The 15299-nt window shown below is 46.5% G+C and overlaps 1 protein-coding gene across 1 annotated transcript in view; it reads right to left on the reverse strand.

The window, feature by feature from the left end:
- The window catches only part of SEL1L3 (SEL1L family member 3), a 47961-nt gene that overhangs the window by 16932 nt on the left and 15730 nt on the right, over positions 1–15299 (reverse strand). The window contains exons 7-10 of the mRNA XM_069977491.1: positions 14380–14438; positions 3035–3167; positions 1868–2000; positions 1311–1454 (exon numbers count right to left, since the gene is read on the reverse strand). Coding sequence (XP_069833592.1) covers positions 1311–1454; positions 1868–2000; positions 3035–3167; positions 14380–14438 — 469 coding nt within the window. The remainder of the gene's footprint in view (positions 1–1310; positions 1455–1867; positions 2001–3034; positions 3168–14379; positions 14439–15299) is intronic.

Genomic DNA, 15299 nt, shown 5'->3' on the forward strand with positions numbered 1-15299 from the left:
CTAATAAAACAATAATAATAGGGTTTGTTATGCTTCAACTTTATTGACCACATTTGTTCTGCTGTGACTCTTGGCCTTTGGCACCAGTGGTAAAGCCTGAGCTTTGGAGATTTGGACCTCAAGACCTTCTATGGTAACTAGTGAAGCAAATGATCAGTATTACATTCATAAACTATAAACTATATCTCTGCAGTACCAGCTGGGATGATATTTAATGAGACGGATGTCATGGAACGGCCGGTCTCATAGAGCATGTGACCATAGCCTTAGACTATGTTCACACACTGTATTTTTGCTCTGTATTTTGGTCCTTATATTGCAACCAAAACCATGAGTGGCCTGAAAACACAGAAAGGCTATGTTCACACACTGTTGAAATTTAGTTGATGGCCGTAATTTAATGGCAAATAATTGGCATTATTTTAAAACATTGGCCGTTGTTATAAAATAATGGCCATCCACTAAATTTCAACAGTGTGTAAACATAGCCTTTCTGTGTTTTCAATCCACTCCCAGTTTTGGTTGCAATATGAGGACCACAATACTGAGCAAAACAGTGTGTGAACCCAACCTTACGAGGGAAAATACCAAGGTATTATAAGCTGGAAACTGCAGCCATAGGTATTGAGCAGAAGCTTTGTGATCATTACATATACATGGTGGTGGGGCTATGCTGTGGATAATGTTCTCTGACCTATCCTCTTTCTATGTTATGACTATGAAAGTATTTGGCTTTACAGTTTTATATGATTACAGAGATTGTAGAAAAGCCTACAAAAAATACCATTCCCCTGCTGACCAGTTAGGGGCAGCAGAGAAAATGTGATGACTCTGGTATTATGTAGACAATGTGTAACGGAGCCACCCAACAAGGATAAGAACCCAGTGATAGGACTACACTCTTCATACTGGTCCTCATGTATCATGCCTGTCTGAGGATGGAACTAATGTGCTGCTATGTGTTATTATTAGAGATGAGTGAGCCGGGTTCGGGTCCACCCGAACCCTATCGTTCGGTATTTGATTAGCGGGGGCTGCTGAACTTGGATAAAGCTCTCAGGTTGTCTGGAAAACATGGATACAGCCAATGACTATATCCATGATTTCCACATAGCCTTAGGGCTTTATCCAACTCGAGCATGCTCAAGGGTCGCTCATCTCTAGTTATAACACCACAACACCTATAAGCATAACTGTACAATTTAGCAAGTAGAATAAGACAATAGGACATATGCATGGGTTACTTTGGATAACGCAACTATATTATACAGTAATACATGAGGACTGAAGAACCTTAGTGTAATGCTTACCCCAGGAAAACCCATCTGTAGCGCTCAGCATCTCAAACAAATTGCTATATTTAATGTGTTCCTCCCGTGTCCAAGGAACCATCTGAGTAGTTGGGCTTTCTTCATATTTTAAATACAAGTCCTTGTAATAATTCTGTGCCTGACCTGCAATGAATTATATTGGTTACAATTTACAATATTATTCTTTATGTATATAATATAGTTACTAATTCTTTACATACCAACAATATGATTGCTCAGAAGCAAGAAAGGGTCCCATATGAAACAACCCTCTTATTAACCCCCTCCCATTTTATTCATGAGAAAACAAGTACTGTTATATTCAATGCTCCTATAACAGTAATAATCTGTTCTCTACAATAATACTACAACGCTACTTAAGATGATTGGTAAATAGAAGAAAAAAATACAGCATTTTTACATATTAAAAAAATTATAAAAAATAAAAACTTTCTCCCACAAGATATGGCAGTCAGAATATGAAAAGTTAAAAACATACAAAAAAATGTTGGGATCCTAATATGACTCCATGAAGTATATTACTTTCTTGTACTTACACTTTGTCTCCAGGTCATGTTTATCCTGCAGAATACTGGAATGGTATCGCATTATGTCTCTGACATGTATACACCTGCTATAGTAATCCTGTATCTGACCATAAATCTCATCATCCGGGAGAGGATTGGAAATCTGGAACAATACAATCAGATACAATGAGAAACGAGGACTTTATACTATTAACTGTTTTCTTCCCTGTAATCTTCCCCATTGTATTTATAGAATAATATAGGTCTGCTCAGTAATAAGCCTGTATAATCCTATTTTCCTACTTCTTACTACAATAATACATGTGGTGCTCTGAGACTTTTCAGTAAATAGTGGCAATCTTTTGTTTTCTTTCCTTTTTTCTCTTCTCTTCTCCCCATTTAAAATTAGAAGTTCTTAGAAATACTCTTAGCCCTGCTTCACTGTTGCATAAAGATGGTGTAAAGAAGAGCTGTCGCCGCTCCTGACATGTTTGCTTTAGCAAGTCCTCCATAAAAAAACAATTGTGGCGCTTCTTGTTTTAAGCACTCTGGATTATTTTGTTCTTTCGGGAAATATTAGGCTATGGTCACACTTATATCATACAGTGGACTCCACTGGTGCTCAAGGGTCCAACTGACTTACAGTTGGTTCTGGTTTGATCTGAAAGACTAGGATTGCATGCAGCAATATGAGGTTATGTTCCCACGATGTAAAAATAAGGGCAAATAAAGGCTGTTATTGTCCATGATCATTAATAATGGCCATTGTTTGCCATTACTTTTTGCATTGTGGGAACATAGCCTTGTTCTGTTAACTTTATTCTGTTAAAGCACTGCGGAATCTGTTGGCGCTATACAAATAAATATTCATTACGGGCTGGGGGGGAAATAAAAAAGAAGTTATAGTAACCTGTCTCGACTCCCGCGCAGTGCTGCCTCCCACTCCTGGACTCCGCCGGCTGTCTTCTGAGCTTCCCTCCGGCTACATCACCACCCGGCTGACACCTCCCCCCAATGGACTTCTTTTACTCTGATGGATGTGCAATGGAGTTTCAGGTGCAAATGTGTAATCCCTATCTATTCTCATGGATATTATTGCCTCCTGTGCACCTCTGGCTAGCTTTAGTAGATCTTACTAGCACTACATACATTACTGCTAGCATGAGCATATGATGCATATAATATGTTTACATATACCTGATCCGCCTGAAGGGCCTTAAGCCGATAATATTTCACAGGTCCAAAGAAGCCATCAATTCCAGCCACATACTTGCTGCCTCCGAGGGCCATGTATCCATTGGTATCATCAAAATAGATGTTCTCCTCCAAGCTTTAAAAATAAAAACAGGCATTCAATGCAACCACTTCATAAGCAACTAAATGTACAAGGTAAGTCATGCTGGTCTTGCACTTTTCTTTATAGTCCTCTATATGACACCCAGAAGCAGAAAGACTGTGTTCAAACTGGCATCTGCTCTAGTAGAATTAATAGCAGGGTATAAAGAATTATTGAGCCCATCAGGATTCATTTTGTACAGAGTAAAGGCCCTATTATACGGAACAATTATCGTCCGTATTAGGCCAATATCGGCTGTTACGGCCCATAATCGTTCCGTGTAATAGAAGGCAACAATCAGCCGACATGAACGATGTCGGCTGATCGTTGCACTCGTTGTCTCTCAACATGTTGAAAGACAAACAATTGGGATAGCAGCGATCTGCTGCCATTGCTCCATGGAATAGGAACGGCAACAGCTGCTATCCTCTATGGGCTGCCCGGACGATGAGCTACTTTGAGCTGCTGCTTTCTACTGAGGACACAAAAAACAGTGTGTGAGCTTCTCTATTCATTTCCCCCTTCCCCTTCCTTATGGCTGATAAATTCTGATGTCTCTCACTGACATATCATAGGGTCTGTCTCTTTTGGCATATATCTCAACACTTGTATTCACATTCAGTGGACATTTAAGATCCCATCCACCAATAACTTAGAATGCCACAAACTTCAGACAAAGGTCTGCTTTGGGGTAAATGTAATTGTATTTTTGGGGCATTTATTCAGAGCTTAAGGTAATATGGTTAATCATTGGTACTTTACAGAAAACCTGTTGTTGTTATCATAAATGCTGGAAAGTCTGTTGGAACAGAACCTAGTGACAAGTGTGAAAAGAGCCTAAAGGAAACCATACATATAAGATAGCTGTCACTCTTGATTCTCCTAGCTGAGCATTTATGAGTTTACCAGACTCCTCTAGTGGCAGCTTATCTCCCCAAAAACAAAAGGACCGAGCAGTTTAACCCCTTAAGGACATAGCCAACTTGCATTTTTACACTGTTTTTTTCCTCCTTGTGCTTAAAAGGCCATAGCACTTGCATTTTTTCACCTAGAAACCCACATGAGCCCTTATTTTTTGTGCCACTAATTGTACAGACTGCATTTTTTCATAAAGTACACTGCAAAACCAAAAACAAAATTCAATGTGTGGTGAAATTGAAAAAAAACCCGCATTTTGTTATTTGTTTTTTTCGCCATTCGCCCTGGGGTAAAACTGACTTGTTATATATGTTCCTCAAGTCGTTACGATTACAATGATATGTAACATGTATAACTTTTATTGTATCTGATGGCCAGGGGCGCCGCAATCATGAGGCGACCTGAGTCGTCTGCCTCAGGCGGCGCCACCAGCTGTCTTCATGGGGGCGGCATTCCAGGGCCGCTTTAACCAGAGGGCACATGGTGCACGTGCACCGGGCCCACTGGTTAAAGGGGCCCCCCCGAGCAGGCCGGCCGTTGCTATGTGCGACCAATGCGGTCGCACAGGGCTCCGGCCACCAGCCTGTCAGGGGGGAGCGCCATGGATGGGTAATCTACTTACCCCTCCATGGCGCCCCCTGCAGGGCCCCCCCCGTCCGCCGCTGCCCCCGCCCGCCCGCTGCTGCTGCGGCGCGTCAGCGACACTGACAGAGAGAGAGCCATTGGCTCCCTCCCTGTCAGTCACTCACTCTTGTGGCCGCACTTCCTGCGGTCACAAGAGGCCGCACTCTCCCTCTAGCGCCCGACGTCACTAGAGCGTCGGCGCGAGGGTAAGGGGAGTGCAGCCTCTTGTGTCCGCAGGAAGTGCGGCCACAAGAGGGAAGAGAAGAGGAACGCGTGGACCCAGGTGAGTAACAGTGTTTGTTTTTTTCAATGTTATATGGGAGGAGGAGCTATATACTATGGGGGGGCACAGGGGGCTATATACTATGGGGGGGCACAGGGGGCTATATACTATGGGGGAGCACAGGGGGCTATATACTATGGGGGAGAACGGGGGCTATATACTATGGGGGAGAACGGGGGCTATATACTATTGGGGAGCACAGGGGGCTATATACTATGGGGGAGCACAGGGGGCTATATACTATGGGGGAGAACGGGGGCTATATACTATGGGGGAGAACGGGGGCTATATACTATGGGGGAGAACGGGGGCTATATACTATGGGGGAGAACGGGGGCTATATACTATTGGGGAGCACAGGGGGCTATATACTATGGGGGAGCATAGGGGACTATATACTACTGGGGAGCACAGGGGTCTATATACTATGGGGAGCACAGGGAAGCTATATACTATGGGGGAGCACAGGGGGCTATATAGTACTGGGGAGCACAGGGGGCTATATACTACTGGGGAGCACAGGGAAGCTATATACTATGGGGGAGCACAGGGGAGCTATATACTACTGGGGAGCACAGGGGAGCTATATACTACTGGGGAGCACAGGGGGCTATATACTACTGGGGAGCACAGGGGTCTATATACTATGGGGAGCACAGGGAAGCTATATACTATGGGGGAGCACAGGGGGCTATATACTATGGGGGAGAACAGGGGGCTATATACTATGGGGGAGCACAGGGAGCTATATACTATGGGGGAGGACAGGGGGCTATATACTATGGGGGAGGACAGGGGGCTATATACTATGGGGGAGCACAGGGGAGCTATATACTATGGGGGAGCACAGGGGGCTATATACTATGGGGGAGGACAGGGGGCTATATACTATGGGGGAGCACAGGGGAGCTATATACTATGGGGGAGCACAGGGGGCTATATACTATGGGGGAGGACAGGGGGCTTTATACTATTGGGGAGCACAGGGGAGCTATATACTATGGGGGAGCACAGGGGACTATATACTACTGGGGAGCACAGGGGTCTATATACTATGGGGAGCACAGGGGGTCTATATACTATGGGGAGCACAGGGGAGCTATATACTACTTGGGAGCACAGGGGAGCTATATACTACTTGGGAGCACAGGGGACTATATACTACTGGGGAGCACAGGGGTCTATATACTATGGGGAGCACAGGGAAGCTATATACTATGGGGGAGCACAGGGGAGCTATATACTACTGGGGAGCACAGGGGAGCTATATACTACTGGGGAGCACAGGGGGCTATATACTACTGGGGAGCACAGGGGGCTATATACTATGGGGGAGCACAGGGGGCTATATACTATGGGGGAGCACAGGGGAGCTATATACTATGGGGGAGCACAGGGGACTATATACTACTGGGGAGCACAGGGGTCTATATACTATGGGGAGCACAGGGAAGCTATATACTATGGGGGAGCACAGGGGAGCTATATATTACTGGGGAGCACAGGGGAGCTATATACTACTGGGGAGCACAGGGGGCTATATACTACTGGGGAGCACAGGGGAGCTATATACTATGGGGGAGCACAGGGGGCTATATACTATGGGGGAGCACAGGGGGCTATATACTATGGGGGAGCACAGGGGGCTATATACTATGGGGGAGCACAGGGGGCTATATACTATGGGGGAGCACAGGGGAGCTATATACTATTGTGGGAGAGCACAGGGGGGGCTATATACTACTGGGGAGAGTGCACAGGGGGGCTATATACTAATGGGGGAGCGCACAGGAGGGCTGTATATAACTGGAGGAGCACATGAGGGGCTATATACTACAGGGACACCTTAAAACTATGGAGGCACAGAGGGGTGTAACTATGTAGGAGTACAGAGGGGTGTAACTACTGTATAGGGGTACAAGGGACCTAACTACTGTATGTGTTGGAGCCTAAAATATTTGTCTGGCAGATTCTGGAGAGAAGATTCACAGCCGGGAGAAGACTTCAAGGTGGCCCAGGCTGGATGGAGAGAAAAAGAAAAGGTGACAGACTCTGATCGGAGAAGACGCCTCCGGTGAGTCACTGGATGTAACTGCACTCTGTTATAGGATTGTAGTGTTAGGGGTCATGGTGTGGTGGTATTATGTAATGGTATCATTGGTGATATCTTTCTGTTTTGTTTAGTGCAGTTTTTATGTAATATATAATCACTGAATGGTGGAAATAGTGTTATAAGGAAACCACTGTATGTATTGGGGCTCCTGATACAGTGTGGGGGCAAATTCAGTACATTATACAATGTGCCGAAAGGGAAGGGGGGGCCCACTCTTGAGGGCTGTGCACTGGGCCCACCAATGTATTAAAACGGCCCTGCGGCATTCAGTGGCAGACTATAATATGAGCGGTTCGGGCGGCCGCCCACATTATAATCCGCCACTGATTGTACCATGTACCGGAGTCCCCCCGCGCCTGGACAGCATCTGTAATGAGATGCTGTGAGCGGGGGAGACTGTATTCATAAGCGCCGCGCTGTAATAAATCAGCCGCGCGGTGCTGTTACTACAGCGCGGCGCTTATGAATACAGTCTCCCCCGCTCACAGCATCTCATTACAGATGCTGTCCGGGCGCGGGGGGACTCCGGTAAATGCATTCCACGTCCGTGATCCGTCAGGATCACGGAACGTGGGAATGCAGCCTTAGTCCCCCGGCTGATGTGCGGCTGCTGGAGGTGTCCCGTCCTGTCCCCGGCAGCGCACGCATCAGAGAGATCCCCGTGCGCCGGAAGTCACAGCCACAGGCACACGGGGAGCTCTCTGATGCGCGCGCTGCCGGGGACAGGACGGGACACCCCGGGCAGCCGCACATCAGCCGGGACCAGACCAGAGAGGCTCGACGGAGGGCAGGTGAGTTGTGTGCTGTTTTTTGTTTTTGTTTTATCTGCTGTGCAGGGGGGGGGGGGGAGAGGGGGACCATATATAAGGTAGGGGGGGAAGAGGGGGACCATCTATAAGGGGGGACCATCTATAAGGGAGGGGGAGAGGGAAGAGGGGGACCATCTATAGGGGGGGGAAGGGGACCATCTATAAGGGAGGGGGGAAAGAGGGGGACCATCTATAAGGGGGGGGACCATCTATAAGGGGGGGGAAAGAGGGGGGCCATCTATAAGGGAGGGGCGGGAGGGGGACTGTCTATAAGGGGGGGGGGAGAGGGGGACCATCTATAGGGGGGGGAAGGGGACCATCTATAAGGGAGGGGGGAAAGAGGGGGACCATCTATAAGGGGGGGCCATCTATAAGGGAGGGGGGAAAGAGGGGGACCATCTATAAGGGGGGGACCATCTATAAGGGAGGGGCGGGAGGGGGACTGTCTATAAGGGGGGGGGAAGAGGGGGACCATCTATAAGGGGGGGGGAAGAGGGGGACCATCTATAAGGGGGCATCTATAAGGGAGGGGGGAGAGGGGGACCATGTATAAGGGAGGAGGGGGACCATCTTTAAGGGAGAGGGGACCATCTATAAGGGAGGGAGAGGGGGACCATCTATAAGGGAGAGGGGACCATCTATAAGGGGGGGGGAAGAGGGGGACCATCTATAAGGGGGGGGGGAGAGGGGGACCATCTATAAGGGGGGGAGAGAGGGAAGAGGGGGACCATCTATAAGGGGGGGGAGAGGGGGACCATCTATAAGGGGGGGGGAGAGAGGGAAGAGGGGGACCATCTATAAGGGGGGGGGGAAGAGGGGGACCATCTATAAGGGAGGGGAAAGAGGGGGACCATCTATAAGGGGGAAAGAGGGGAGAGGGGGACCATCTATAAGGGGGAAAGAGGGGGGAGGGGGACCATCTATAAGGGAGGGGAAAGAGGGGGACCATCTATAAGGGAGGGGGGAGAGGGGGACCATCTATAAGGGAGGGGGGAGAGGGGGACCATCTATAAGGGAGGGGGGAGAGGGGGACTATCTATAAGGGGGGGGGGGAGAGGGGGACCATCTATAAGGGGGGGGGGGACCATCTATAAGGGGGGGAAGAGGGGGACCATCTATAAGGGGGGAGGAGGGGGACCATCTCCTAAAAGATCAGCACCCTCCTCTCCTGACATTCTCTGTGCTGCTGTGACCTGTCCTAAAAGATCAGCACCCTCCTCTCCTGACATCCTCTGTGCTGCTGGGACTTCTCCTATAGGATTAGCACCCTCCTCTCCTGACATCCTCTGTGCTGCTGGGACCTCTCCTATAGGATTAGCACCCTCATCTCCTGACATCCTCTGTGCTGCTGGGACCTCTCCTATAGGATTAGCCCCCTCCTCTCCTGACATCCTCTGTGCTGCTGGGACCTCTCCTATAGGATTAGCCCCCTCCTCTCCTGACATCCTCTGTGCAGAAAGGGACCAAACATTATGTTTATTGGGGACAGCAGTGGGGGGGGGGGCAGTAGTGGATTATAATGTGGGCGGATTGACGGGGGGGGGGGGGGGGGGGCGTCATTCTATAGTTCGCCTCGGGCAGCAGAGAGGCTAGAATCACCCCTGCTGATGGCCTGTAAAAAATTCTAATAATTGTTAACAAATATATGTTTCTTAAAATTGCTCTATTCCCAGGCTTATAGCGCTTTTATCCTTTGGTCTATGGGGCTGTGTCAGGTGTCATTTTTTGCGCCATGATGTGTTCTTTCTATCGGTACCTTGACTGTACATATGCGTGCGAGATCAGGAATGTGATTAATAAATTAGGGCGATTACGCACGCTGCGATACCAAACATGTTTATTTATTTATTTTTATTTATAACATGGGGAAAGGGGGGTGACCCAAACTTTTATTAGGGGAGGTTTTCTTTTTTTTTTTTTTTTACTAATAACACTTTTTTTTTCCTTTACACTTATACTAGAAGCCCCCCGGGGGACTTCTAGTATATGTACACTGATCTCTCATTGAGATCTATGCTGTATAGTAATACAGCACAGATCAATGAGATAGGCACTCGATTGCTTTCGGCTGCTGCAGCCGAAAGCATTCGAGTGCCAAGCCAGGATCAGCGCCATTACGGCGCAGACCCTGGCCGGCAGCAGACACGGAGATCGCTCCTCCGGGACAACGTCCCGGGACGGTAATCTCCGCCACTATACCACCACCGATCAGACTGCATAAGTAAACAGTGTCACGGCCGCCGCGGCGTCCCGTGTTCCGGGCCGTCGCCGCGACCTCCTCCTGCCCCATGCAGCCGCCGGGGTCCTTGTGCAGGGACCCGGCGCTGCTGCTAGTTCGGCCCCTGGGGGCGCCTCACCTCTCCTCCGCTCCTGTCACTGTGCCGGCCAGCGCGCGCGTCCCCGCCTCCTAGGGCGCGCGCGCCGGCTGTCTCATATTTAAAGGGCCAGTCCGCCCTTAATTGGTTAGTTGCACCAATCACTCCTTATATTTTCCAGCTCTGCCCCATTACAGGTGTTGGAGCCTCTACATGCTTCCCATAGCGTTTGGCCCAACCCCCTGTTGTTCCTGATTCCTATCCGCTACCTGGTCCCAAGTCCTTGTTCCTGATACCTATCCGCTACCTGGTCCCTAGTCCTTGTTCCTGGTTCCTGCTCCCCTGTCACTCCATTGCTCCTGTGTTCAGCCTGTCACCTGCGGTTACATCTACAGACCTCTGCCAGCACCATCTCCTGCCTACTGCACCTGCCACGCCTCGCCTGCCGTCGCTAGCAACCGAGCCAGGGGTAGCGACCTGGGGGTCGCCTGCCGCAGCAAGTCCATCCCGCCTTGCGGCGGGCTCTGGTTCGGGCTCTGGGCCCCTTAGACTCCGCTCCCTGGTGAGGTTAGTGCCATCGCTGGTGACGGTCCAGTGGATCCACTACTCCAGGCGTTACAAACAGATGCAGCTGTCAACTTTGACAGCTGCATCTGATTACTTTATTAGCGGTCCTGGGCTACATGCGGCACCTGGGACCACGGCGGTTCAGAGTCCCCAGAGGCGGCCACAGGGCGTTAATATACGCCCTGTGTCGTTAAGGAGTTAAAGGTTCCTTTGTTTTGTTTGTAAGAAGGCCCTTGTACACAGTAGACAACAAGACAAAAAATTCATTTGATAGTTTTAAGGCCCCTATTACACGGAGCGCTGACAGCTCTCGTTTGCTCCTCCAGTAGCCCAGTGTAATAGGGTCTCTAAAGGGGTCCTCCAGTGAAAAGCTTTTTTCCAGTAATTTATATAAGTTTGTAATGTGTTTCACTTCAATATGCTTCAATCACATATTCCTTATCTTTCTCCCCCTCAACCCCCCACCAGGAAGTGAAGTAAACGCATTCTTTTCTAATGACTATTGACAATGGCAGGCATTTTGTGACACTGACATCATCAAGAGGAAGGAGGGTCTAAGCCCTGTTAGGCCAGCCTCTCTTTGTCAGATGTCTCAGGTTGCTCAGCTCTAATTGGCTGAGCAAGCTGTAAGCAATCTAACAGTTTTACTGAGTCAGTTAGACATCACAGGAGACAAAGTGCATTATGGGAAAGCCCAAACCAGGAAGTGAAGAAAAAATGAAGACAACAACTGGAGCTTCAGGGACCTGCAAACAGCAGGAAATTCAAACGGAGACAGACTCAGGAGGGATGGTAAATGTAAAAACTATGTTTATAATTGATTGATTGTTTGTTTGTTTTTTTTTTATCAGCGCCGGAGTACCCCTTTAATAGTACCAAACTATTATTCATAGCAAAGCAACTGGTACAGTATCAAGATCTCAGTTAGGAACTTAAGCCACAAACTAGATAGAAACTTGATATTGTATAATGTGAACATATCAAATAACATTATCATGATAACTCTGCAACCTTCCAGGGAAGGGTTACTTGGCTGAGCTAGATCGGTGCTGTCTGCCAGGTGACAATGTCACACAACAACAGCCTTTTGTGTGCAGTGTACTTACAGTCATGTTTGTCCTGGTAAGGAGAGGGAAGATTTAAGTAACCGTAACCAATCTTAGAAAATTAGGATAGGAAATATATTTTCTCTATGCACTATAAACCACGTTATATAAATCTGTATGTGCTCTTTGTTTCTTTGACTTATGTACACATAAAAAAATATGACTTTATATCGAGCGATAAGCTGAAGAATTACATACTGAAACCAGACACTGAGACTGAGTATTTATACACATCTATGTGCAAACGATACAGCAGGGGACAGACAGGTAGGGAAGAAAAGAAGTATACTATGAAATGTATTATTTTGTCATTTAATATTGCTCTTTAAGGCTATGTTCACACACAGTATTTTTCAACCAAAACCAGAAGTGGATTGAAAACACAGAAAGGCTATGTTCACACACTGTTTAAATTGAGTGGATGGCTGCCATTTAATGATAAATAATTACAGTTACTTTAAAACAATGGCCATTATTTGCCATTAAGTGAGGGCCCTTCACTAAATTTCAACAGTGCGTGACCATAGCCTTTCTGTGTTTTTAGTAGAGATTAGCGAATTTGCCGAAGTTCGGGTTCGTATGAACCTGAACTATCGGCTTCTGATTCCCACTGTCTGCAGCCTCCGTAAACAGGGTGGATACAGCGTAAGGACCGCCTGTAAAACTGGGATACAGACTATGCCAATGTCTGTATCAGAGTTTTCCAGGCGGTCCTTACGCTGTATCCACCCTCTCCACGGAGCAGGCAGACAGCGGGAATCAGAAGCCGATAGTTCAGGTTCATACGAACCCGAACTTCGGCAAATTCGCTCATCTCTAGTTTTTAGTCCACTCCTGGTTTTGGTTGTAAAATACTGACCAAAATACTGAGCAAAAATACTGTGTGTAAACATAGCCTTATTCTATGAATTTGAATAAATCTAAATGTATCACAATTTTTTTGTAATATATTATTTTTTTGTTATTTTTCTCTTTGTTATTACTTGTAGCAAAAAAAACTCCTATTGCTGCTCACAGAAAGAGTCGGGAAGCTGCTGCTGTTGACAGATGCTATACATTCCCAATGTGTTTATTGCACACTGTTATTTAAAGCATGCCTCTCATTTTAAAAGTTTTTTTTTTCATTAAAGAAAACATGGTTTTGTTAGATTAAGAGCTGTTAAAATATGTTAATGCTTTTGCTGCTGTTGTTGAGCACCTAAGAATCCCCTCTATGATGCATAGCTAGTACTCATTCTCTCTTTTTCAGGGGGCAGCACCAGGCTTGTTTGCCAATGACAGCATTGCACCAAATCCTCTCATCTATGCCATGACATAGTTCAGGACAAAGTGCACTAGACTGAATAAGGTGTCACTGAGCTGAAAGTTATTAATGCACTGGGTTTGTAAGGTACTATGTCAACAAAAAGCAATGAAACAGCACCACAGCAAGGAAGGGGTTCCACTAAGCACTGAGCTGCTGCTAAGACAAGCTAAAGAGATAAGGAGATCTCACTAGCTCACTGTGGACACATAGCAGTGTATACATTGGTATTTAGACAAGAGACAGCTGCCCAGAACTTTATGGATGGTCACAGATGAAAGGGAAGCCTTGATTTACCTTTTAGGGACAGCGTGGATAATCTTCAGACTGGATCAGCTTGTAGGTACACAGCCTAAGGCTTCCTCCTCTCTCCTGCACTGAGCACATTCTAAAGGCCCTATTCCACTGAATGATTATCGGCCGATATCGGCCGCTACGGACGATAATCATCCCGTGGAATAGAGTGCAACGATCAGCCGACATCGTTCATGTCGTCTGATCGTTGCAGTCCCTTGTTTCTCAACATGTTGAAAAACAAGTAACTAATATAGCAGCGATCTGCTGCCGTTGCTCCGTTGAATAGAAGCATCGGCAGCAGATCGGGTATCCTATGGGCTGCCCGGACGATCAGCGATCACCCGGGCAGCCCCCCACAGCAGCGAGCAGGGAACGAGGAGCAAACGAGCGCTGGAATAGGGCCTTAAGCTCCTTCCAGTTTCCTATGTACCATGTTGCTATTTAGGTAACTAAACAAAGAATTCCCCTAACAACAGGCCTTGGGCAGCAGATTGTAAGGAAGGAAGACATCCAAAAGGCCAAGACTTAACAGCTGTTTTTCTAGGCTAAAGAGTCATTTTTGGTAAATAAATGATGAACAAATATGTTACAGATCACATCTGATCAAATAATGAGATGTTATCTGAAATATCAGTGCCTATTTAATACAAAAAACACTTACAATGTGCCCTAAAATGCCCAATTCCACATGCAGACTGTAAATGAGATCATTGAATTCACAAACATTTAACAATGTTAATCAATGCGGGACATAAAGTAACCCCTCTGCTGCAGGTTTCAGATTTGTTTTGTATTCATTCATTTGTTTTTTTTTCTTTACCCTTTAGTATCCACCTTTGCTTTAAGAATGCTAAAAAAAAATGTCACTTACCTGTAAGATTGACTGTTATAACTTTCTAATTCTTGTCCAATAAAAGTGTTCAGTATAACCTGCGCAGAACAAGAATAAGATTATTAGGGGGTAAATAAACATTTCCCAAAATAACTTCAAAATATAGAATTTACCAAGTATTGTGAGAGATGTTCATGTGTTGTATGTGTGGTCATACATTTTTTTTAGAGAACCTGTAAGGTCCCAGGGCCTCCCCCACTGGCCCCAGACCTGTCAGGTGAGGAGAATATCGTTTCAATGCTGTTCTCCTCTCCTGACGTATGTGATAGCACCTGGTTTAATACTTATTTTTGCTCTATCTGACATTGCATATTCTACACGTCTGTGATACGGTATATCTGACTGACTAATATGCTTTATGTAACATGCTGAGTGCAAAGGAATTAGGTCATTGGGTGTTACAATGACAGCTCAAAGTCACAAAGTCATCTCTAGGACCAAAGCAGTATGTTTTCTTCTTTAGGAAAATGCCAAATGGCATGCGGAGTCTAATAGGCCATTTATGCTCCACTAAGGATTCTGGGAAGAAAAATATGTAAAATTGATGGCCCTCCAGTCATTAGGCAGGAGGTGTCTGTAATACAAATCTGTATTAGCTGCTGTTCATATCCTATACACATAGTGGGAGATTTATTGAGCAAGTGTAAAGTAGGACTGGCTCAGTTGCCCCCAGCAACCAATCAGATTCCACTTTTCATTCCTCATAGATTCTTTGAAAAATGAAAGGTGGAATCTGATTGGTTGCTAGGGGCAACTGAGCCAATTCTACTTTGCACCAGTTTGATAAATCTCCCCCATAGGGTCCATGCACCGGGCCTTCACATGTTCATTAGCCCTTTAGTACAGTGTGACCAAATGCTACAAAATGTTTCTTATACAAGGGGCGGATATATAATTGG

Source organism: Dendropsophus ebraccatus, chromosome 7, assembly GCF_027789765.1.
Source record: "Dendropsophus ebraccatus isolate aDenEbr1 chromosome 7, aDenEbr1.pat, whole genome shotgun sequence".
Lineage (NCBI taxonomy): Eukaryota > Metazoa > Chordata > Amphibia > Anura > Hylidae > Dendropsophus > Dendropsophus ebraccatus.